At 50.5% G+C, this 21,555-nt stretch overlaps 2 protein-coding genes across 2 annotated transcripts in view; one reads left to right on the top strand and one right to left on the bottom strand.

The window, feature by feature from the left end:
• LOC150044818 (proton-coupled amino acid transporter 1) overlaps positions 1–7,957 on the top strand; it is a 31,339-nt gene extending 23,382 nt beyond the window's left edge. Inside the window, exons 10-11 of the mRNA XM_090321208.1 lie at positions 1,200–1,369; positions 5,640–7,957. Coding sequence (XP_090177334.1) covers positions 1,200–1,369; positions 5,640–5,911 — 442 coding nt within the window. The 3' untranslated portion in view covers positions 5,912–7,957. The remainder of the gene's footprint in view (positions 1–1,199; positions 1,370–5,639) is intronic.
• A 6,324-nt stretch (positions 7,958–14,281) lies between these two features.
• The window catches only part of Fat2 (FAT atypical cadherin 2), a 47,153-nt gene continuing 39,879 nt past the window's right edge, over positions 14,282–21,555 (bottom strand). Inside the window, exons 19-24 of the mRNA XM_090321071.1 lie at positions 20,460–21,270; positions 20,072–20,217; positions 18,963–19,410; positions 18,101–18,254; positions 17,216–17,676; positions 14,282–15,891 (exon numbers count right to left, since the gene is read on the bottom strand). Of these exons, the coding sequence (XP_090177197.1) occupies positions 15,356–15,891; positions 17,216–17,676; positions 18,101–18,254; positions 18,963–19,410; positions 20,072–20,217; positions 20,460–21,270 (2,556 nt within the window). The 3' untranslated portion in view covers positions 14,282–15,355. The remainder of the gene's footprint in view (positions 15,892–17,215; positions 17,677–18,100; positions 18,255–18,962; positions 19,411–20,071; positions 20,218–20,459; positions 21,271–21,555) is intronic.

Below are 21,555 nucleotides of genomic sequence, written 5' to 3'. Positions count from 1 at the left end.
GCATGAATCCAAGAGTAAATGACCAAGTTTGCATGTGTCCAATAGTAAACGACCACATTTGCATACAGCCTGTGATGGAGACCAGCTGACTGCCCCTCTAATGTATGAGTCTGGTTCAAAGCAAAGCTCTGCTTGGGTTCACTGTGACCCTGCTCTTGCATGGTGATAGGTATGCAGTGCTTTACTTGTAAATTTATCCTAATACTAGGGTTTGAACCCAGAGCCTCACAGTTTCTAAGCAGGCACTCTTCCACTTTATCCATGCCCTTAGACTTTTTTGTTTTATTTTATTTTTTGCCAGTCCTGGGGCTTGAACTCAGGGCCCGGACACTATTCTTAAGTTTTCTCAAGGAGAGCACTCTTTATCACTTGAGCCACAGCACCACTTCTGATTTTTCCTGTGTATGGAGTCCCAGGGAATCGAACCCAGGGCTTCGTATATGCTAGACAAGTACTCTACTACTAGGCCACACTCCTGGCCTGCTTTATTATTTTTCAAGTTCTTGTCTGTGGCTGGCCTCTGATCATAAATCCTCTAGATCCCTACCTGTTAAGTAGCTGGGATTATAGGCATGAGCCACTATGCCTAACTTTTTGTTGTTGTTGTTGCTATTGTTATTGATATTATTGAAAGGAAATATGTTCATTCTAAAGGATTGAATGGTACACAGAGATTCTTTACCATGCCCATGCCTGGTCCCCAGTTTCTAGCGGCAGCTGTGCTCCCCATTTCTTTTGTTTCCTTCGGAGACAATCGGTGTACATGCAGATGTATGTAGGGTATGTAGACCCTTCACTCTAAAGAAGTAGCAAAAAGTCGGAAGTGGAGCCGTGATTCCGATGGTAGAGCACCAGTCTTGGGCAGAAAAATCTCAGAGGACAGTGGCTGAGACAGTGGAGATCAAGCCCTAGGACTGGCACAAACAGACGAAACAACGAAAACCCTCAAACCCCAGCTGGTCCACTGCCCATTGGATTTCAGGCCCTGGTCCAGGATGGGGAAGGGGAGCATTAGAGCCCCACTGAGCCTTTGACACCCCCCACACGGCCTCCCCAAGCAGGAGAAGGCTGAGAATCCTGACACACGAACCAGCAGGCATGTGGTGTTTGTAGATCTCTGGGGTTCACAGACACGGTCTGGGTGGCCTGGCCTGGTATCTTCAAGGATGCAAGACAAAGGGGTTCCGATCTCCCCACAGGCTGTACCAGTCTGTCAAGCTTCTCTACTCCATGGGGATCTTCTTTACCTACGCGCTGCAGTTCTACGTCCCGGCCGAGATCATCATCCCCTTCTTCGTGTCCCGAGTGCCCGATCACTGCCACTTACTGGTGGACCTCTTTGTACGCACCATGCTGGTTGGCCTCACCTGTGAGTACAGAAGGCCCTGTGGGTCTTTTATTTCCTGCCTCCACCCTCTAAGGATACTCAGTATCCAGCACTCCCAGGAGAGATGGGGGAAGTGAGGGGGTGGGGAGAGAAAGAGAGAGAAAGTCTTACTACAGGCAGACATGCCTGCACACAGCCACAGCTTCAGAGTTTTGAGGCACACGCAGGGATCGCTGGGAATTGGTGTGTCTACATTACAGGACCACAGAATGAGAACAGTTATTGGTGTATATGCTGTAGAACGCTGCACAGAGCTGCGTGTGGTAGCACAGGCCTGCAATCCCCGCACCGTGCCTGGCTCATGTGACTTGAAAATAGAACAGAGTTGAGTATTCTCAAGAGGAGTGGTTTGAATATTGCTTATAGTTGGAGTCAGAAATAACATTTTGGCTGTCAGCGCCAAGAAGGCAAGCAAAAAAAGCTGTCCTCTCCCCACCCTCCTCCCCCCTTATTGTTTGATACGAAGGATTGAGCCACATCCCCAACCCCTTTTTATGTTGGTTATCTTCAAGATAGGGTCTTTTGTCTTTTTTGTGTATATGTGTGTGTGGGGGGGTATGGACTTGAACTCAGGGCCAGGGTGCTGTCCCTGAGCCTTTTTTTTTTCCTTCTTAAATTAGCATTCTATCACTTCGAGCCATCTCTCTTCTTCTGATTTTCTGATGATTAGTTGGAGTCTCATGGGACTTTCCTGCTTTGTCTGGCTTTGAACCTAGATCCTCATATCTCAGCCTCCCGAATAGCTAGGATTATACGTGTCTGCCACTGGCACCTGGCTAGGATGGGGGCTTTCTTTATGCTCAGACCAGACTGGACTGAATCTTCTTACTTGGCATCCTCATTGCAGGAGATGACAGGCAGATTCTCCTGCACCCGGCCATTGATTGAGACAGAGTCTCTTGAACTTGTCATGCCTGGGGCTGCCTCCAAACCATCTCCACTTCCCAAGTAGTTAGGCGTGCAGGCTTGAGCCACGATGCTCTTGCAGGGTGGGGCTGGCAGGAAAGAGGCTGGACAGCTTGGGTTCACCAGCTCTAGAGAGCTTTTGGTAATGGAGACTCTTGGCTGCTTCTGCCTGTGGCTCTTCTTTGGGCAGAGTTCAGGGCCTTGGGCAGACCCGGTGTGTGGAAAGAGCCCTCAAGGCAGCTAATTCAGGGCTGAAGTGACTGCAAAGAGGAGAACACACTGTCTCTTAATTTTCTGATATGTTGCCTTAATGTGTACAGATGAGCAAATGGGGCAGGCTGCCTGCCCTTTGCCAGCAGCCCCTGGGGGTTGGAACTGGAGAGGGTGGGGGTGAGAGCGCGAGCGTGCACGCTTGCACCTCTCAGTGCCAGCTCTGAGAGGGCCCAGTTGTCATTCTGTAGGGTGTCGGAAGAAAGGATAAGAATAGTTGAAATAATTTGCCTTTACTTCTCCCTCTTCCCCCCCCCCCACCAAGTGAATATTCTAGAAAAAGCAGGGCTGCCTTTTAAGCCTGGCTCCCTGACTGGAGGACCTGTGCTTTTCTTAAGAGGCTTCTTTTGTTTTCTGGTAATACTTTTTTTTCCCAGCCTCACTTTGCTTCTACTGAAAAATGCTGAGAGAGCTCTGGCTGGTTTTGACCTTCAAAGGCATGTGCCTGCCTTTCCCTTTTGTGATCTGTCATGGGTTAGCATCTAGCATCTCTCTCATCCTATTAAAAAAAATAAATAAAAAGCAGTCTCTTCATCTCTGAGAGTTCTCAGTCATCTTGCAGACTTTGAAGTCTGTTGGATGGTTGTGTAGGGCCTGCCTGCCGAGTCTGTGTGATCTTGCTTTGTTCTTGCTGCTCTGGAAGTGTCTAAGGTTGATTGCTGTGGTATTTAGATTTTGTTGTTGTTGCCAGTTCTGGGGTTTGATCTCAGGGCCTGGGTTCTGTCCTTGAGCTTTTATGATTTTATTTTTGTTCAACACTAGTATTCTACGTTGAGCCACAGCTCCACTTTTGGCTTTTTTTTTTTTTTTTTTTTTTTTGATAAGTGGAGCTAAGAATCTCACAGATGTGTCTGCCTGGGCTGGCATCGACCCATGGTCCTTAGATCTCAGGCTCCTCAGGAGCTAGGATGAAAGGCATGAGTCCCTGGTGGCTGGCTACCATTTAGATCTCTGATGGAATCGATTACCTGCAATAGTATCCACTGTAGCTTCTTATTCAGGTGATTGGCCAGTGGGGTAGAGCCCAGGATGTCTGCTCCTAAGACTAAGCCACCAAATCGGGGCTGAGAAATGTCATAAAATGTCTGAGTTGAGCAGACCAGACCTCAGAAACCATCTCATAGTAATAGGCGCCTTGTTTTCTAGGTCAATAAAACAGGCTTAGAGGATGAGTGGCTCTGTCCTAGGACCCACACGCTGGTGAGAGCTGGGTTGGTGATGCAGTGAGCCAGCTTTAAGCATTTTTGTGACATAATTTTGTTTTTCTGGGTTGGTCCTGGGGCTTGAACCCTGTACCTGGGCAATGCCCCAGAGCTCCTCAGCTCAAGGCTAGTGCTCTACCACTTTGAGCCATAACACCATTTCTGGTTTTCTGGTGATTAATTGGAGTTAAGAGTCTCACGGACTTCCATGCCTAGGCTGGCTTTGAACTGCAATCCCCAAATCTCAGCCACCTGAGTAGCTAGGATGACAGCCATGAGCTCTCAGCCCCTGGCTTGTGACATACTTGATAGGGCTTCAGGTTTGTTATATGAATGATTTCACCTGGGTATCTACCCCAACGTGGCAGATGAAAAGAGTCTGTAACAGACCATGGGGTGCTGGAGCTAGGCTGAGAGGCTGACATTCTTATCTGGAACTCAGCCCTGCACCCCTCACTGGGCTTAGATCTCCACGCTGCTCTAATACATGAAGCCATTGTTGTGGGATTGGCTAGTACGTAATCCTGATCACCCAGCTGGTCAGTTCTCATTGCACTTCAGAGGCCTCCTTCCCTCCAGCTTTTCCTCCATATCCAACCCCACAAAGTTTGCCGGTGGGGGAAGAGCTAATGACCACATCCACTGATGTAGACGGAGTTAAGGGCTACCCCCCCATGTCCCCCACTTCCCAGGCGCTGATGGGGAAAGTGTTCTGGTGTCTGATGAATAGAAGAAAGGAAGAATGGCCTAGCACTCCATGTCCCCACTGCCCCCCCCATGGGTAAATATGGTGGCCTTGGGGAAGTCAGGCGAAGCCCCTGCTTTCTACTGACTCCTGCCACCCTTCTTTGCCCCTCCTTCCTCCAGAAATCCAGCTGTATTTCCTCACTCCCCCCTCTCTCTCTAAGGTCTATCATTTCCTCCTGGCTTTCTTCCCCCCCTCCCCTCTCTGGTCCCTCTGGGCCTGGTTTCCATGGTGATGATGATCAGAGGGCGGAGTCACGCCTGTGGCTGGTGAGGCTATGGAAGGAGTCTAGTGTGAAAGGAGGAATGTAGTAGATTCGAATTCATTGGCATACCATGTGGTGTGGGAAAACCAAGTTTTCACCACCTCCTCTGTGGCAAGTGAGCCTCAGGAATCACCGAGGTGAGGGTAGGCATGGGGCGCTCTCCAGTGGAGGCTGTGGCAGGAACCCCAAAGTGGGAACCACAGTCCACCCTTGTTCGGTTAACCCACAGGTTATGGATGGCCTTTTTGCCACTGTATCCTGAGGCCACGGGGCAGGGCCTGCAGTTTCACGTGATCGTGGCAATCTTGTTTTGCCAACAAGAAAATGGGGAGTGTCGCCTGACTCAGGAACAGCATCAGCTTGGAGTGTAAAATGTGAACCCCGAGTCCACAACCAATCCTCAAATAGTCCTGTGACCCCTGCCCAGTGGGGAGACCACTTAGGTCACAGTGGATCCCAGGAGAGGGTGGATGGAGCCTCTCCCCTTTGCTTGAGACAACATGGGGACAGCCCTGAAGGGGCCTGGTGTTCTGTACGGAGGTGGGGGAGCATTTCCTGAGACAGTCCACTGGGTCAGAGGCTAGCCCACGGACAGAATACCTTGGTTTTGGTTTTTTTTTTTTCTCTCTCTTACCTATATGAAAATGATCTGTGACATGGGCTGGGAGGGGAAGACTGAGGTTTTGACTTGCCAGTAAGAAAGGAGGGAGAAGGAAGGGAGGGGAGGGACAGAAAGGGAGGGGAGGGGAGGGAAGGGAAAAAGTTCTTCATTCTAGAAGATGGACAGAAGCTAAATTGGCTGGCCAGCATGGGCCTCGCTCCGGGCAGGCTCGAGCAGGCATGTCTCTCTCCCTCTCCCTGCAGGCGTGCTGGCCGTCCTGATCCCCCGCCTGGACCTGGTCATCTCCCTGGTGGGCTCTGTGAGCAGCAGCGCTCTGGCCCTCATCATCCCGCCCCTGCTGGAGATTACCACGTACTGTGCAGAGGGCATGAACCCGGTGGTCATCGCCAAGGACGTCCTCATCAGTGTCCTGGGCTGCATGGGTTTCGTGGTAGGCACCTACCAGGCCCTCTATGAGCTGATCCAGCCAAGCCATGCCCCCATCTCCCTCAACGCCACCCATGCTTCTGTGTAGGAATCCGGGGTGGGGGGCATTGCCAGCACCTGCCGTGTCCCCCTCTGCCTGTCACCCCCCCCCAGAGCCTCACCTGTGGCCAGCCTCTGGGGAGAAGACAGGGGTTCACTCTCTGGGCACTCCTCTGCAGAGTCACTGTGCGGCCAGGAGAGGCTGAGGTCCCAGGGGCTTGGGCAGGTCACAGACTCAAGGGACAGTCCTTCCCCTAGTGACAATGCCATCACTGCCCCTTTGTACCTTATCTCTGCCTCTTATCCTCCTCTCCCACCCTCCTCCCGCCTCTGACCTGCCCCATCATATGAATCCTGCACAGATCACTTTATTTAAGGCAGGGGTGGGTGTGGTGGGTGGGGGGCTTCCTGTACCTCACAATTTTCTCCCTGTCCTGGGCCAGGCCTGGATTAAATAAGTGGGCGAGTCCCACCCCCCCTCTTTCTAAAGCCAGGCTTCTTTCTCAATTCCCTCCCAAATGTTGTACCTCAATATTCCTCTACCTACTCAGCACTTGGGGTGTCGGGGCCTACTTAGTGGTTTACAAAGCAGCCCCTCCCTGTGCCCTGCTCCACCCCTGTTCTCCTAAAGCTGGAGATGTGATTCTACACCCTGTGTCTGGCTTGCCGCGACCCCTCTGAGCCCCACACTTGCTGTCCTCTGTGTCCCCCCACCGCCCTGCGGGTCCCCGCCTTGTCTTGTGTTCCCCATTTCTTTTCCTCTTAGACATAGGATGCACTGTCTAGTTGGCATATTTCTATCACAGCTTCAGGGTTCGTTCATAGATGCTGGCTTACTATCTGGGTGACCTCTTTTCTCTTACTCTACCCACCTCTCCACCCGAGGAGGCATCCATATCGCTTCCCAGCGTCTGGCCAAGAGCCCAGGCCTGTGGTAACCCCGGTCCTTCCACATAGAAACTGTCTCCTGTAGCCTGCTGGAAGGACTCAGAAGATGGCCCTGGGGTTTGGGGATCAGGGCACGGGGTTCCACTGAGGCTTATGCAGTGGACACTTGGCCCTTTCTACAGTCACCACTTTTGTGTGGGAGATGCCTTCCCTGTGGCTGAATGCCAGGAGGTGATAAGACTGCACATAGTACCTGACTCTACACTGGAGGGCAGAAAGCAGGGGCTGAGGCTTCAGAGAAGCCGTTGAACACTAACTGAACCACTCTACCCCCCTCCCCAGCTGGCCTTCACCAGCACAGTCTCCAGGGGAGATTGGGGCAGAGGGCTGCCGCTTATTCCTGTTGCTTGTCCAGAGTGTCCCCAAGGGCATCCAATACTGCTGCTTGTGCCTGTGTGACAGTGGGCATCATGCCCCTTCCACTGTCACTCACCTCCAGATAACATTTGCCTCGAGAGTCATGGGAAGAGGACAGCATGGACCAATCAGGGCTTTTGCTTGTTGGGTTTTTCCAAAGCTGTAAGCGCCCCCCTCTCTTTCCCCCATATTTGTCCCCCAGCCTTCTCTTTTTCTTCTGTTCCAGGTGGAGGGGCCCTAAGTCAGATTCCCTAAGAGAATGGCGCTGTCCCCATCCTTCTGCTCTTGGGGAGGGGGGAGTGTAAAGGTTCTCATGTGACCAGGGTTTCAGCTGGGATTGGCAGAGTTCCCACTCTCTCAAGTCCCAGGCTTAGGAATGACCAAAGTTGGCTCCCAAACTGATACCCCTTCCCCTTTCCAGGCCTGGCCGGTCCAGCAGTCCAGCTGCGAGTCTGGCCAGTCAGGTAGCATCCTGAGAGTTGCTTTATTGCGGAGGCTAGACTCAGGTCCTGTCTGCTGTGTAGAACAAGTAGCTGCTGGTCCTCTGAGCCCTGCTCTTTGCAGACTCTCCACTGGTGCTTCAAAGCCCTAGCCCTGAGAACGTGCTGTGTAAGGAGCTGGCTCACGCTTTTTTTTTTTTTTTAATTTTTTTTAAATTTTTAATTTTCTTTCTTTCATGCTGGTACTAGGGCTTGAATTCAGGGCCTAGGCGCTGTCCCCGAGCTGGTGCTTAACCATTTCACCCGAATCATCTCCACTTGTGGCTTTCATTTTCCCCTCCCTCCCTCCCTCCCTCCCTCCCTCCCTCCCTCCCTCCCTCCCTCCCTCTCTCTCTCTCTCTCTCTCTCTCTCTCTCTCTCTCTCTCTCTCTCTCTCTCTCTCTCTCTCTCTTCTTTTTTGCTGACAAATTGGCGATAAGCATGCCACAGAAATCTGTGGGGTGGGGGGGGCCTGGAGTTTGGCCTAGTGGTAGAGTGCTTGCCTAGCATGCACGAAGACCCGGGTTCGATTCCTTGGTACCCCACCTACATAGCAAAAAGCCAGAAGTGGTGCTGAGGCTCAAGTGGTAGAGTGCTAGCCTTGAGAAAGTCCAAGGACACTGCTCAAGCCCTGAAAATCTGTGTGGGTTAGCTTTGAACTGTGTTCCTCAGATCTCAGCCTCTTTGGCTAGGAGTATAGCGTTAAGGTTTCCAAAGGCCACTTTGGCATGGCTGATGCATTTGGCCTTGTTGGACTCCTGGATCATACAGCCCAACTGACTATATTTCCCTTTTAGAAATCCCAGGTGGACTCCCACGAGGGCCCTGCCCACCCCCCAAAAAATACCTAGATAAAAAGAAATCTGATCACAGAGTGACAGGGCTGAGGTCTGCAGGGAGAATGGGTCAGCTGGACATGCCACTGGCAAAACCACAGGGTGCTGCCCCCATGCTGTGTGTCCCTGCCTTCTCATCCAGGCTCAACTACAGATGCCTGTGCATTCAGAGGTGTGTGGTTTCCTTGAGTTCTTGTTGGTGTTTCTCTCAGTGAGTCCTGGGGCTGGGACGTCAGAGCCTTTACATATGTCAGGGTTGGAGGGAGTGATGAGAATCCATTGTATCTCTCTTCTCCAAATGCTGCTATGGGATGCAGGGTTCGCGGTCCTCTTGTGCAATGTCCTCCCTCCCTTCCTCCCCCCAGCTCTTTGATGCAAGCACTTTCTGTTCGCCATCTGCAAGGGAAATTGCTTCTGTCACATCATATCTAGCTCTTCTTCTCAAGACTTCCTCTTGCTACAAGATCATCCGCATTGAACACTACACGTGGACTTTATCTCAGAAAGTATAAAATCTCAGTTTACGTCTCATTTGTTTCCCTGCAGTCATTCCCTGCTCACTTCTAGGTCTCTGTGTCCAGGGATTTTTATTTTATTTTTTTCCTCTCTGATCACGTGCTCCCTAAGAGGACAGGTTGCCTTTCCCTCCCTTGGGAAAGGAACAGCATGAAGGGACAAGAGACGGTGGTCAGAACGACAACCGGAAGTCTGCTTTAGAATGGCATTTTCATGGGACCTAGTGGTTAAAGTGCTTGCCTAGCATGCATGAAGACCCAGTTTGATTCTTCGGTACCACATACATAGAAAAAAAGCCGGAAGTGGTGCTGAGGCTCAAGTGGTAGAGCTCTAGCCTTGAGAAAGTCCAAGGACAGTGCTCAGACCCTGAGCTCAAGCCCGGGACTGGAAAAAAAAATAGAATGGCATTTTCCAAAATACAAGACCAATCTCGGAGATCATGAGGAGGAAAGAAAGTGATGGAGTTTTTGTCTTTGATCATGGTCAGTCCTTGGCGGGCAGTGAGTTCTGCTGGGGGCAGGGCCAGCCCATGACCCTCTTCTTGGGTACTAGCAATTCAGTCCCTTGCCGAAGACATCCATGGTGCAGATAGGCAATCTGAGTGAGATGGAAAAATGAGGGCAGAAGGTACCTGGCACTAGACTTGTTCTTCAGTGTCTATGAAGATGATGGGAAGCACGTGGTTTCTTTTGGGGGGAACAGTAGGATAGGGGGCTGTGCTGTAAACATGAGTGTACCAAGAATGAGAACAAGCACCCAGCAGATCCTGATAGCCACATGGTGCTGTTTGATTCCATCTTGGTGTATACGGGCATGGGGGCACCAGAGCTTGTGGCAGATTCCACGTGGGGCTGTACGTACAAGTCACGTGTTAAACTTTTCCCTTCCAATAAATGAATTTTAATTTTAATTTTTGACAGGTGGCAGTCTGTGTCTTTGTTCTCACACATTGTTAAAATAATAATAATAATAATGTTGGATGCTGGTGGCTCACACCTGTCACTCTAGTGACTCAGGAGGTGGATATCTGAGCATCATAATTCAGAGCCAGCCTGGGCAGGAAAATCAGTGAGACTCTTTCTCTTCAATGAGCGACACACACACAAAAAATGCAGAAGTGGAGATGAGGCTCAAGTGGTAAGAGCACTTGAGCAAAGAAAAACTCAAGGATAGTGCCCAGATCCTGAGTCTAAGCTCCAGGACTTGGCACACGAACACATACACACAGACAGACAAAAATGACGATGCTGGGATTGTGTGTTAGTAGTGGAGTGGATGCCTGGCATGCATGAAGCCCTTGGTTTGCTTCCTTAGTACCACATAAGCAGAAAAAGCCAGAAGTGGCACTGTGGCTCAAGTGATAGAGTGTTAGCCTCGAGGAAAAGAAGCTCAGTGACAGTGCCCGGGCCCTGAGTTCAAGCCTGAGGACTGGCCAAAAAAAAATAACAATAAATGAAAGGCACTCAGATCTCTTTATCGAATTTTAGGTTAAAATCAGTTTACCCTGTAGTCTCCTGTGTTCAATAGACAATGATGTCTATCCTCCATTATCCACAGAGACGCATCTCCCTCGGGATATGTCTGTAGTACATCGTGGCTGTATTGAGATTCTGCAGACATTTTCCCCCCCATTGTCCTGATTCCCTAAACCAAACTGATTCTGTCCTAGGTCTTATAAGTCATCTAAAGATGATGTGGATAGCTTAGCTTATTTTATGCTGGGCACTGGTGGCTCATGCCTGACATCTTAGCTACGGAAGGAAGTGAAATCTGAGGATTTCAGTTCAAAAGCCAGCTCAGGCAGGAGGGTCTGTGAGACTCATCTCCAGTGAACCACCAGAAAATGGGAAGTGGTGCTGTGACTCAAAACGGGACAGTTTACCTTGAGAAAAAAAAAGAGCTCAGGAACAGCATTCAGATCCTGAGCTACTCCTCTCTGGATAGTTGTGTTTGGCACTTGCCCTAGATCACATTAGGTTGGCATATCTCCTGCCACCTACCCCTGGGACTTAGCTGTCCCTGACACTATCTGGTTTACTGAAACAGTGTAGTCTCCTTGGCACCCTGGCCTGGCAAATAGCTGATGGCATCGTGTTTCTTTGGAATTGTGCATGAATTTTATCAAGAATTTCCCTTGGCTGGACCTTGTACTCTCGCTGGGGAATGTTGAGAAATCCCAAAGCCTGGTTCCTGAGGAAGTTTCTGGGAAGCACCAAACTGTGGTCAGTACAAGTCTGTGGTCAGCGCAGGGCTGGACCCTCCCAGGGCAGGGATCTTACTGGCTTATGTATGCCATGCAGAAAAGATGGTTGGGAATGGCTGTGTATCCTGAAGAACTCATTCCACATCTTAGGCCTTTACAAGTTATTTACCTTTCCCTCTAGCTCTGTGTGTGTGTGTGTGGAGGTTTGAACTCAGAGCCTGGGTGCTGTCCCTGAGCTTTGTCTTTCTTTTTTCTTCTCAAGGATAGTGAGCCACAGCTTCACTTCTGGCTTCTTTGGTGCTTAATTGGAAGAACTCACAGACAGCCTGGCGTTGGTGGCTCACACCTGTAATCCTAGCTACTCAGGAGGCTGAGATCTGAGGATTGCAGTTCAAAGCCAATGTGGGCAGGAAAGTCCCTGAGACTCTTAACTCCAATGAATCACCAGAAAACCAGAAGTCGTGCTATGGCTCAAAGTGGTAGAGCACCAGTCTTGAGCCGAAGAGCTCAGGGACAGCACCCAGGCCCAGAGTTCAATCCCCACCCCTGACAAAAAAAAAAATAAATAAATAACTCACAGACTTTCTTTGCCTGGGCTGGCTTTGAACTGTGATCCTCAGATCTCAGCCTCCTGAGTTAGCTAGGATTACAGGCATGAGCCACTGATACCTGACTCTCCTCTAGCTCTTTGAGAATCTCTCCAAAGAGAGAAGTCAGTGTGCTGTGTCATCCCTCCAAGATATTGCCTTGATACACACCCTCCACACGGTCCAGCACCCAGAGAAAGCAGTTTCTGGATCCTTCAGTATTGCACAAGCCGTCCCTCGTGAGTCTCAGCGCCTCTTCCTCTTCTAGCAGAATCTATCCTCTGCCTGCTTCTGATAGCCTTTTCTCATAGGACACGCCCCTTCCTTCCTTCCTTTCTTCCTGGTCCTTTTTCTCCAGCAATGCTCAGAGTGGTTGGGTCATTGCTCATGTCCCCAAGACATGATGGAGGATTCTAGGAGAGGCCTGGAATAGAGCCCCAAGCCTGAACAGACTCCTATTTCCTATTTCTAGAAGTCCAGGGGTCTTTTTGGACTGGTTCATTCAACCCTCAAAGTCACCCAAACCGCTGTCCTGAATCCGATCTGTTTCATGAAGTCAATTTGTGGAATCACAGACCTGGAGGCAGGCAGAGCTGGGTTCAAATCCTGGCCCCATCACTCATGAACCTGGTGACCTTCTTTACTCATATCGTACAGGCTGCCTTATTCCTTCGAGCCTTTGTTTCCTCTTGTGTAAATGGAGGATGAGTGAGGTGTGTGTGACACAGTACCAACCTCAGGAGAGTTTGTAATAAATAAGGCGAGAGAGGGTTGCACAGTGTTTAGCTGTGGGAGGTAGCTGTAGAGGTAGGAGGCTGGCAGTGGTAATTAGAATGCATGAACTGTTAAAAATCCACCTGCTGTGTCATACTCCAGATGTTTAAAACCATCTGCCCAGTAGTTTGAGGAGAGAGAATTTCCTTGGAAACCTTTGTAGCCACTCTGGTCTCTCCAAATCAGTTTTTGTTCTTCCCTCGCCCTCTGGTGGTTACTTTTGGAAGTTCAGGCTCTGGGGATAGATAATAAAAGCCAGGGGTGAATCCTTTTCTTCTATGGACCTTTTTATTTAAAAACAAAAACAAGCAATCAAAAGCTGAGTTAGGGCTGGAAGTGTTGCCTAGTGGTAGAGTGCTTGCCTAGCATGCATTAAGTCCTGGGTTTGATTCCTTGGTGCCACATATACAGAAAAAGCCAGAAGTGGTGTTGTGGGTCAAGTGGTAAAGTGCTAGCGTTGAGAAAGCTCAAGGACAGTGCCCAGACCCTGAGTTCAAGCCTCAGGACTGGCAAAAAAAAAAAACCTGAAGTTAGGTATTCTAATATCTATTAGAAAAAATTTTAAGCCACAAACCCTTTAGTTCATGAATGAATGCCATTTCAAATTTAATTAAAACTACTTTGAGTACTGGGTACTGGTAGCTCACACCTGTAATCCTAGCTACTCAGGAGATATCTGAAATCTGAGAATCATGGTTTGAAACCAGCTTAGACAGGAAAGTCTGTGACAGTCTTACCTCCAGTTAACCACACACAAAAAAAAGAGGCATAAAAGCTGAAAGTAGAACTGTTGGCTCAAGTGGTAGAGTGCTAACCTTGAGCATAAAAGCTCAAGGACAATGCCCAGGCCCTAGGTTCAAACCCCAGGACTGGCAAAAAGCAAAGAAACTATTTTAAGAACCTAAAAACAGGGGCCGGGAGTTTGGCCTAGTGGTTAAAGTGCTTGCCTAGCATGCATGAAGACCCGGGTTCGATTCCTCGGTACCACATACATAGAAAAAAGCCGGAAGTGGTGCTGAGGCTCAAGTGGTAGAGCTCTAGCCTTGAGAAAGTCCAAGGGCAGTGCTCAGACCCTGAGCTCAAGCCCAGGACTGGCAAAAAAAAAAAGAACCTAAATACAGTAAAGAAAAATAGAAACTGAATAGTAATAAAAGTGACATTCCATCAAGGAAAAAGAACATAAAAGTGGCAAGGAAAACAGAAATGTGGACAACAGAGACATAGATTGTGATTTCCTACATAAATTTATCTTTTTTTCTCTCCTACTGGATCTGATTTCCTTTTGTTATGGCCAACTTTTACTTTTTGAATTTCACAAAGTTTTTTTTTTAACATGGAAAGTTACTTACGTCAGCAATATTATGAGTTGCCTATTATTACTATTATTTACTGACTTGGTTTTGCTGAAAAAGTAACAGGCCCAACTGAGCACTGACAGTTGAGCCAAAGCTAAAATAGTACAGAAACTGTGATTGTGTGTGTGTTTGTGTGTGTGTGTACATATGCACACATGCATGCCAGTACCAGGGCTTGAACTCTGTATATCCTGGGCCCCAGTGAAGTCTCTGATGGCATCACCCCTGTAAATGAGGCTGTTTGACTATATCTCTAGGATCCTTTCCGACTCTTAAGATTTCATAAACATGGTCCCTGAAGGACCTGTGGCCGCTCACACCATTCCCCCAACCCAGCATGAAACAGGCTAAATGACACCAAAAGTAACAGTAGAAAAAGTTACTTTATTGTTAAAAAAAAAACAAACAACCCCCACACACAATAACAACCAGACACACACCTTTCAATCACACCCAGTCACACAGTACACTCTCAATCCATTCTCCCCCTCTTGGCTCCCTCTTGCTGGGGACAGCAGCCCTGAGGGTGAGCCGGGCAGTGGCTCTTCCATTTTTGACTTTTGTCACAAATAAACAAACAATAAACAAACCCACGCTTATGAAAAGACAGTGGACCAGAGAGGGACTGGCAGAGAATAGAGGGAAGAGGTGAGCCCACCACAGGCCTCGCTGGCTTCTCTCTGCCATCCGAGCTACATACACCCCATACGTGGTCACACACACCATGTCCACGGGCGCTCACTTGTGTAGACACCAGCCCGTAGTGACCCTCCATGCATAGGGCGGAGTCAGGGAGGGCCACACTTGATTGCAGGCATCTGAGTGGAAGGGGCGGGAACAGGCAGGAATGGGTGGCAACCGCCTCCCCTTGGCCCCCCGAAACAGCAGTTCCAAATTGCTTGAGTCTAAAGAGGACAAGTCCCTCTTCATCCAGACTTAAAAGTGCCTACAAGGTTTAAATGAAGTATTTTATGTCCTTCCTGCCTTTGTCACCAAAAGTGCTTGCCTTGCTCTTCCCCTCCTGGCCACTAGGTGGAGGTGGTGTCCGGGTTGCCTGTTGAACATAGGAGCTTGGAAGAAGACAATTCAGTGGTCCAGGCTAAGAGGGGGCAGGTTCTAGATACAGCCCATCTCTTCTGGTCCATCCTGGGAGGCAGTGATTCCTGGTTGCCTAGGTAACCAGCTCAAAGCATCCCTTCTCTCCTGGACCCTAGTGTTTTGTGTGTGTGTGTGTGTGTGTGTGTGTGTGTGTGTGTGTGTGTGTGTGTTTAAACTCTACCCTCAGCTTCCTTCCATCCTCAGGGACCAGCTGGGGACCGGAAGAGCACATTTCAAGTGGTGGCAGGCGGATGGTTGTCTCTTTTCCTCAGCCACACCCCCCCTCACTCCCTGGGCGAGTAGAAGACAGGGCCTCCGGCCTTCCTCTGAGAGCATGAATCTAGAACATCACTTCTTCACAGCTCCCATAATCACTCTCCACCATGTCTGAACCTTCATAATTGGGGGGAGTCCGGGGCTGGCCCCGACCTGCAGGAAGTCCCCCCTCTACCTCACAGTCCGCATATGAGGGTCCAGCCCTGCTGAGTCGCATACTCACCCCCTTATACCCCCCCTCTGCCACGCAGGGCCCACTCCCTCCCTGCCGGAACTGTGAGTGGTAATAGCTGATGGCTGTATACTCGTTGAGAGAGGGAGCCAGCAGAGGTTCCCGGGGTCCAGGGGCTGGGGGGGCAATCAGGTCTTCCAGATTCTGGTTGCTGTAACGGGGTGGGAGGGGTGCACGCTTGTTTTCCAGTTCCAGGGGGAAGGGGAACCCCCCATAGAGACCAGCAGGCTCTGCTATTATGGCTGGAGCTGCACGATGATGGGGTGACGGCGGTGGCTGAGGGTCCTGAGTCACTTCCGAGGGAGTATACTGCCAGCGATCGCTCCTGGAGTAAGTGGGGGGCCAGACTGTGGCTCTGTTGGGGTACACTGCAAAGGAATAACAAGACAGAGTGAGTCCTGCAATCAGTCCTCAGATCTCAGCCTCCTGAGTCTCTAGGATGACAGGCCTGAACCACTGGTGTCTGCCTTGGCTTCATTTTTGAGACTCGGCTGTCAGACCTCAGTCTCCTTGAGTAGCTGAGCTTGCAGGCAGCGTCTCCATCACCTGGTAAAGTTACAGGTATAGCCCGAGGCTGGCTTGGCAAATCTCTGCTTCTTGACCTGAGGCTGTGAGAACCAGGAAGGATTTTGTTCATAGACTCGACTCGAATGCTAGATCTCAGGGAGGGCAGAGAAATAGAAAGAAACAAAGTGTGGACTTGGAGATCCCATGTTGGTCTGTCACAGAGAGGGATAAAATGAACTGTGCTTTGCAAGAGATGACCCTTGGTTAGTCACGCACCCCTTTCTGCTGCGGACAGGCTGAGTTAGAATGAGTCAGGGATACTGCATAGATCACTTGTAACCGTTGGCGAATAGGCCAGGGAAATCAATGCTTTACAATCCGGGCACTGATGGCTCGCACCTGTTATCCTAGCTGCTCAGGAGGCTAAGATCTGAGGATTGTGGTTCAAAGTCAGTCCAGGCAGGAAAGTCTGTGAGACTCTGATCTCAGGAAGTGGCACGGTGGATCAAAGTGGCACTAGCCTTGAGTTAAAGAGTTCAGAGACAGTGCCCAGGCCCAGAGTTCAAGCTCCACAACTGACAAAAAAAATTGGGTGGGTGGGGGGAGTAATCTACCTCCACATTGGATACCCAGAAACTCAAAACAACTGCTTCACTTTGCTGCCCTAGAAAATCACCAATGCATAGGCCCCCTCTCCACCCTTTTACTCCAGGAATTCTACCCCTACCCCTAAGCATTACCTATAAGTTTTCGGAATGAATTGAAGTCAATGGAGAGTCTTGGAATCTAAAGGAAAGGATCGGGCCAGGAGTGTGGCCTAGTGATAGAATGTTTGCCTTGCATGCACAAAGCCCTGGGTTTCAGTCCTTGGTCCCACACACAAAGAAAAAACTGGAAGTGGTGCTGTGGTTCAAAGGGTAGAGCACTTGTCTTGAGAAAGCTCAAGGGCAATGCAAAGGCCCCTGAGTTTAAACTCCTAGACTGGCAAAGAATGAAACAAACAATAACAACAACAACAACAACAAAACCAAAAAAACTAAAGGAGATGATGCCATGAAACGACAGACCTGGCATGGAGACACCTTGAATTCCCCCTCCCCACTCCCATCTCATCCCCTCCCCACTAAGGATGTGTCTCAAGGAGTCTTTAGGGGGGGTAGACCCAGAGGCTGGGGGTGTACTGACCCATCTCCTCGCCCGACCAGGTCCTTTTAATGATGCACTTATGGTCCAGATCAGGAGCGACTGCAGTGGATTGTGGGAGCCTAGGAGGCACGCTGCAGATTATGGGTTGGTGCTTAGCGTTTGGCCCAAAAGTGACAAGTTCACCAGGACCCGAAGTCTTGCTGGGCTCCGGCTGATTCAGGTCAGTACAGGAGCTGGTGGTGAGAGGGTTGAGCTCGATGGCTGGCAGGGCTTGAGTATCGACCCCAATGCTTCTGGCCAAGAGATCAGGGTCCTCCATAGTCACTGGCTTGTGAGACTTGCAACGGCGACAGTAGAGGAGGAACCCGGCTGTGCTGACCACGATCACCAGGATGGCCATGAGGATAATCAGTAACTCCTGCTGGCCCCAGTCCCCCGGCTTGATCTCCGGTGTGATTAAGCAATGTCCTTCAGAGCAACCCCTGGCCACCATTTCACACCTGTTCAAGAGACAGAGACATAGTCAGGGTGTCGCCAGTCGTGGAACTGACCCTTTCCACCTCCCCTTGTGTGACCCTGGGGAATGGAGGGGGGACATTACCAAACACATCAATGCCAGAACTCTCTCTCCTTCCAGGAAAGTCCCACCCACTACAAGCTCATTGGTGACTCTTTAGGAAATGGGCGTGTCCATCATTTCCAGCCAATCAGATCTAGTGATGAGGTATTCTCTCCATCCATGACATCCCAGGCCATTGCTGTGAAACCCATCCAGACACCCAGCTGGCCTCTCTCAGTTGTTGCCAGGCCACTGGGACCAAGCTGCTTAACCAGGAGATGGGAGTGCAAAGGCCCCTTGCTGTGAGTGTGAAACCCTAGGGGTGAGGAGTCTAGGGCAGGGGGGTGGGTGTCTTTTGGGCTTACCTGTCCCCGGTGTAGGGATGAGGGCAGTTACAGGAAGTTCCTTCGGGGGAGGACATGCAAGTCCCCCCTTCCAGGCACGATGCGGAAGTGCAATTCTCTCTCTGAAGTTCACAGTGCCTCCCCAAGAATCCCGGGGCACAACTGCAAACGTAGCCTGTGAGGAAGACAGAAAGCAGACAGAGGGGCTAATAACTAGGAGTGGACCGGTTGGTTGCTGATGTGTGTGTTTCTGTTGACAGGCTCACGCCTGTCATCCTAGCTACTCAGGAGGCTGAGATCAGAGAATTGCAGTTCAAAGTCAGCCTTGATAGGAAAGTTTGCAAGACTCTTATCTCCAATGAACTATCAAAAAGAAAGGGGGGAAAAAGCCAAAAGTGGAGGTATGGCTCAAGTCGTAGAGTCCTTATCCTGAGTTCAAAAAGAAAAAGAAACCCCATAAAAATCAGACAGTCCCCAGGCCCTGAGTTCAAGTCCCAGGGCTGGCACAAAGAAAGAAAGAAAGAAAGAAAGAAAGAAAGAAAGAAAGAAAGAAAGAACGAAAGAAAGAAAGAAAAGAAAGAAAACAAACCAAAAGAAATCGATGTAAGTACTCTACCCTACCCTGTCAGGGTGGAGTGGAGAGTTTCTTTTCTTTTCTTTTTTTTGCCAGTCCTGGGCTTGAACTCAGGGCCTGAGCACTGTCCTCGCACTTTCTCAAGGCTAGAGCTCTACCACTTGAGCCACAGCACCACTTTTGGCTTTTTCTATGGATGTGGTATTGAGGAATCGAACCTGGGTCTTCATGGATGCTAGACAAGCCCTCCACCACTAGGCCACACTCCCAACACCACTTTTTGCAAAGCTTTCTGGGGTCCCATCCTACCTGTCCCGGGGGCCTGGGTGCACGTTCCCCCGTTGAGACACGGGCTTGGGCTACAGGCATCACTGGATGGGCAGCACTGGCTGAGGGCCTGTCTGTCTAGCATGCCTGCCATCCCCTCCACGTGACCCAGGAGCTCCAGCTCCTGGTCATTGACCACCAGGCCATCCAGACAGCCCTGGAAGCCCTGGGCGACGCTGGAGGGGGCGTGGGACCGGACAAGCAGGTCTCCCAGGATCAGGTGTCTCTCCCGTGGTCCCAGGCCTCCGCAGTTCTCTGGGATGGTGAGTGAGGCATTGCCCGAGCTGTCTGTCGCCAGGCGAACCCAAGAGTCTGTCCACTCCAGCTGAATGGAGTGCCATTCGCCGTCATTCACCGGGCTCCGGGAGGAGAGGTTGCCATAGAAACCCCCTAGACAGCGGTACTCCAGCTGGGGCACACCCCTGGCCAGCTGTGGAGAGAAGAGAACAGCCATCAGCAATGCCACACAACCCGGTAACTTGCTAACAGGTCCAACCAGGGCTGCGTGTATTTGCATTTCATGCGTTTTGGTGTGGCTTTGGGGTGTGTGTGTGTGTGTGTGTGTGTGTGTGTGTGTGTGTGCATGCGCGCTCACTTGAACTCAAAGCCTAGGCACTGTCCCTGAGCCTTTTTTTTTTTGCTCAAGGCTAGCCCTCTACCTCTTGAGCCACAGCGCCACTTCTGCCTTTTTCTAAGTAGTTGATTAGAGATAAGAGCCATACAGACTTTCTGCTCAGATTGGCTTCGATCCACGATCCTCACATCTCAGCCTCCTGAGTAGCTACGATGACAGGCGTGAGCCACCAGCAAGTGGCCCCAACAGGTCCTTTTTCATCTTTTTCTTAGGTCTCTATTTTTTATATGTCTTTCTTATCTTTTTTATATGTCCTTCTGAGCCTGAGTTCTCTCGTTGGACATGGAACTAGACACCCACTTTTCTGCTGATGACATAAATCCATTCTTCTTGAGGGGTGAATACTACTCCACTGGATACAGATAGCCTATTTTCTTGCAGTCCACATCCCTGAAAACCATACAGGAAGTGGCTTCTAGACATCGAAAGGAAATTTCTTTGGCGGCCAGCGCCTTACCTTCAAGGAAATGGATGCTGTGTCATTTGTGACCAGGAGAATGGCCTGTGGCTGGAGGGTTTTCATAGAGAAATGGACGCGCCAGTGCTCAGCCTCGGGGGCTCTGTATCGCACGTAGCTCTGACCACTGAATCTGGCAGCGGTGCCTGGAGAAAACAATCAGAGATGTCACCACAAACTCCACATCATGGCGTGCTTGACCGCTCCACAGAATTAACTGCTTATATTGTAAATCTGAGGAAACTGAGGATGAGGGGCATTGGGGAGGAGGTCACTTTTCCAAACCCCATGACAGACACCCCCCCCCAAAAAAAAACATGGCACAGAGCCAGGGTGGAATTTGAACACCTGAATGGATGAGTTTTCTCCAGGGAAGGCCAGGTCTCACCATTACAGGAACAGCTTCTCTCCAGGCGGTGCCGTGGCGTTACGATGCTGAGCCTGGCTGTACTATAGGGGGGCCCCATATTGGGGTCTAGGTACACCATCATTTGGCAAGGTTGATCATGGCAGCTTGGTCCCTGGCAGGGCCCAACGGGCATGGCTGACCTTATCTGAATCCCCACCGACTGTTCCATCTCTTTGGCTGAGTGAATGATGCTGGATGCCAATTCTTGAAGGTGGTGGAAAGTTCTAGAAGGTCCCTCAAGGACCAGGAGCAGATCCACACCAGGTACGGGCTGGGCGGGTTGCAGGCTGGCCAGGTGGATGTGAGCACGTTTGATATCGAGCTTGTGGCTGAGGAAACGCTGTAGGTTTCGCCAATGATCGTTCACCAGCTCCTCTGGGGTGAGCTGGTGAAAACCCACCCAGAGGGCCTGGTTCAGGGCCTCGTGCCCCACGTGCCACACGTGGACATGGACCCCAGTGGTGGTAGTGAAGGTGCCATCGCTGACTGTGATGTTGAAGGAGTAGTGGCCACGTGGCAGGGCCTGGGTGGTAAGGATCTTGCCATCCGTGGACCCCACGGAGAAGCTCCCGTCCTGGGTCTTCTCGCCTGCCAGGCTGTAGGTCAGTGTGTCCCGAGGGTCTCGGTCTGTGGCGTGGATTTTCCCCACCACACCACCATGGAACTCCTTCTCCCCGGTGGTGATGAAAATCTCCAGTGGGAGGGCGGAGGGGGGATAGTGGCTGGGCTCTGTGACCTGGACGTGGACCCATGTCACAGAGGACAGAGGAGGAATGCCGCTGTCTGATGCCTGGGGGCAAAAGGAGATACAATGATGAAAAGCACAGAATTTTGCTATAGAGCTTTGTGTGTGTGTGTGTGTGTGTGTGTGTGTGTGTGTGTGTGTGCACGCATGCGCACGTGCCAGTTCTGGGACTTGAACTCTGAGCCTGGGTACCTGTTCCTGAGCGTTTTCCCTCAAGGCCAGGGTTCTACCATTTTGAGCTACAACTCCATTCCTGGCTTTTTGGTGACTAATGGGAATGAAGAATCTCACTGACTGTCCCTCCCAGGGGCTGGCTGGCTTTGAATCGTG

Source organism: Megascapheus bottae, chromosome 29 (assembly GCF_031878675.1).
Source record: "Megascapheus bottae isolate mThoBot1 chromosome 29, mThoBot2.hap1, whole genome shotgun sequence".
Taxonomy (NCBI): domain Eukaryota; kingdom Metazoa; phylum Chordata; class Mammalia; order Rodentia; family Geomyidae; genus Megascapheus; species Megascapheus bottae.
The sequence above is the reverse complement of the archived record's forward strand: the minus strand, read 5'-3'. Positions and strand labels throughout refer to the sequence as shown.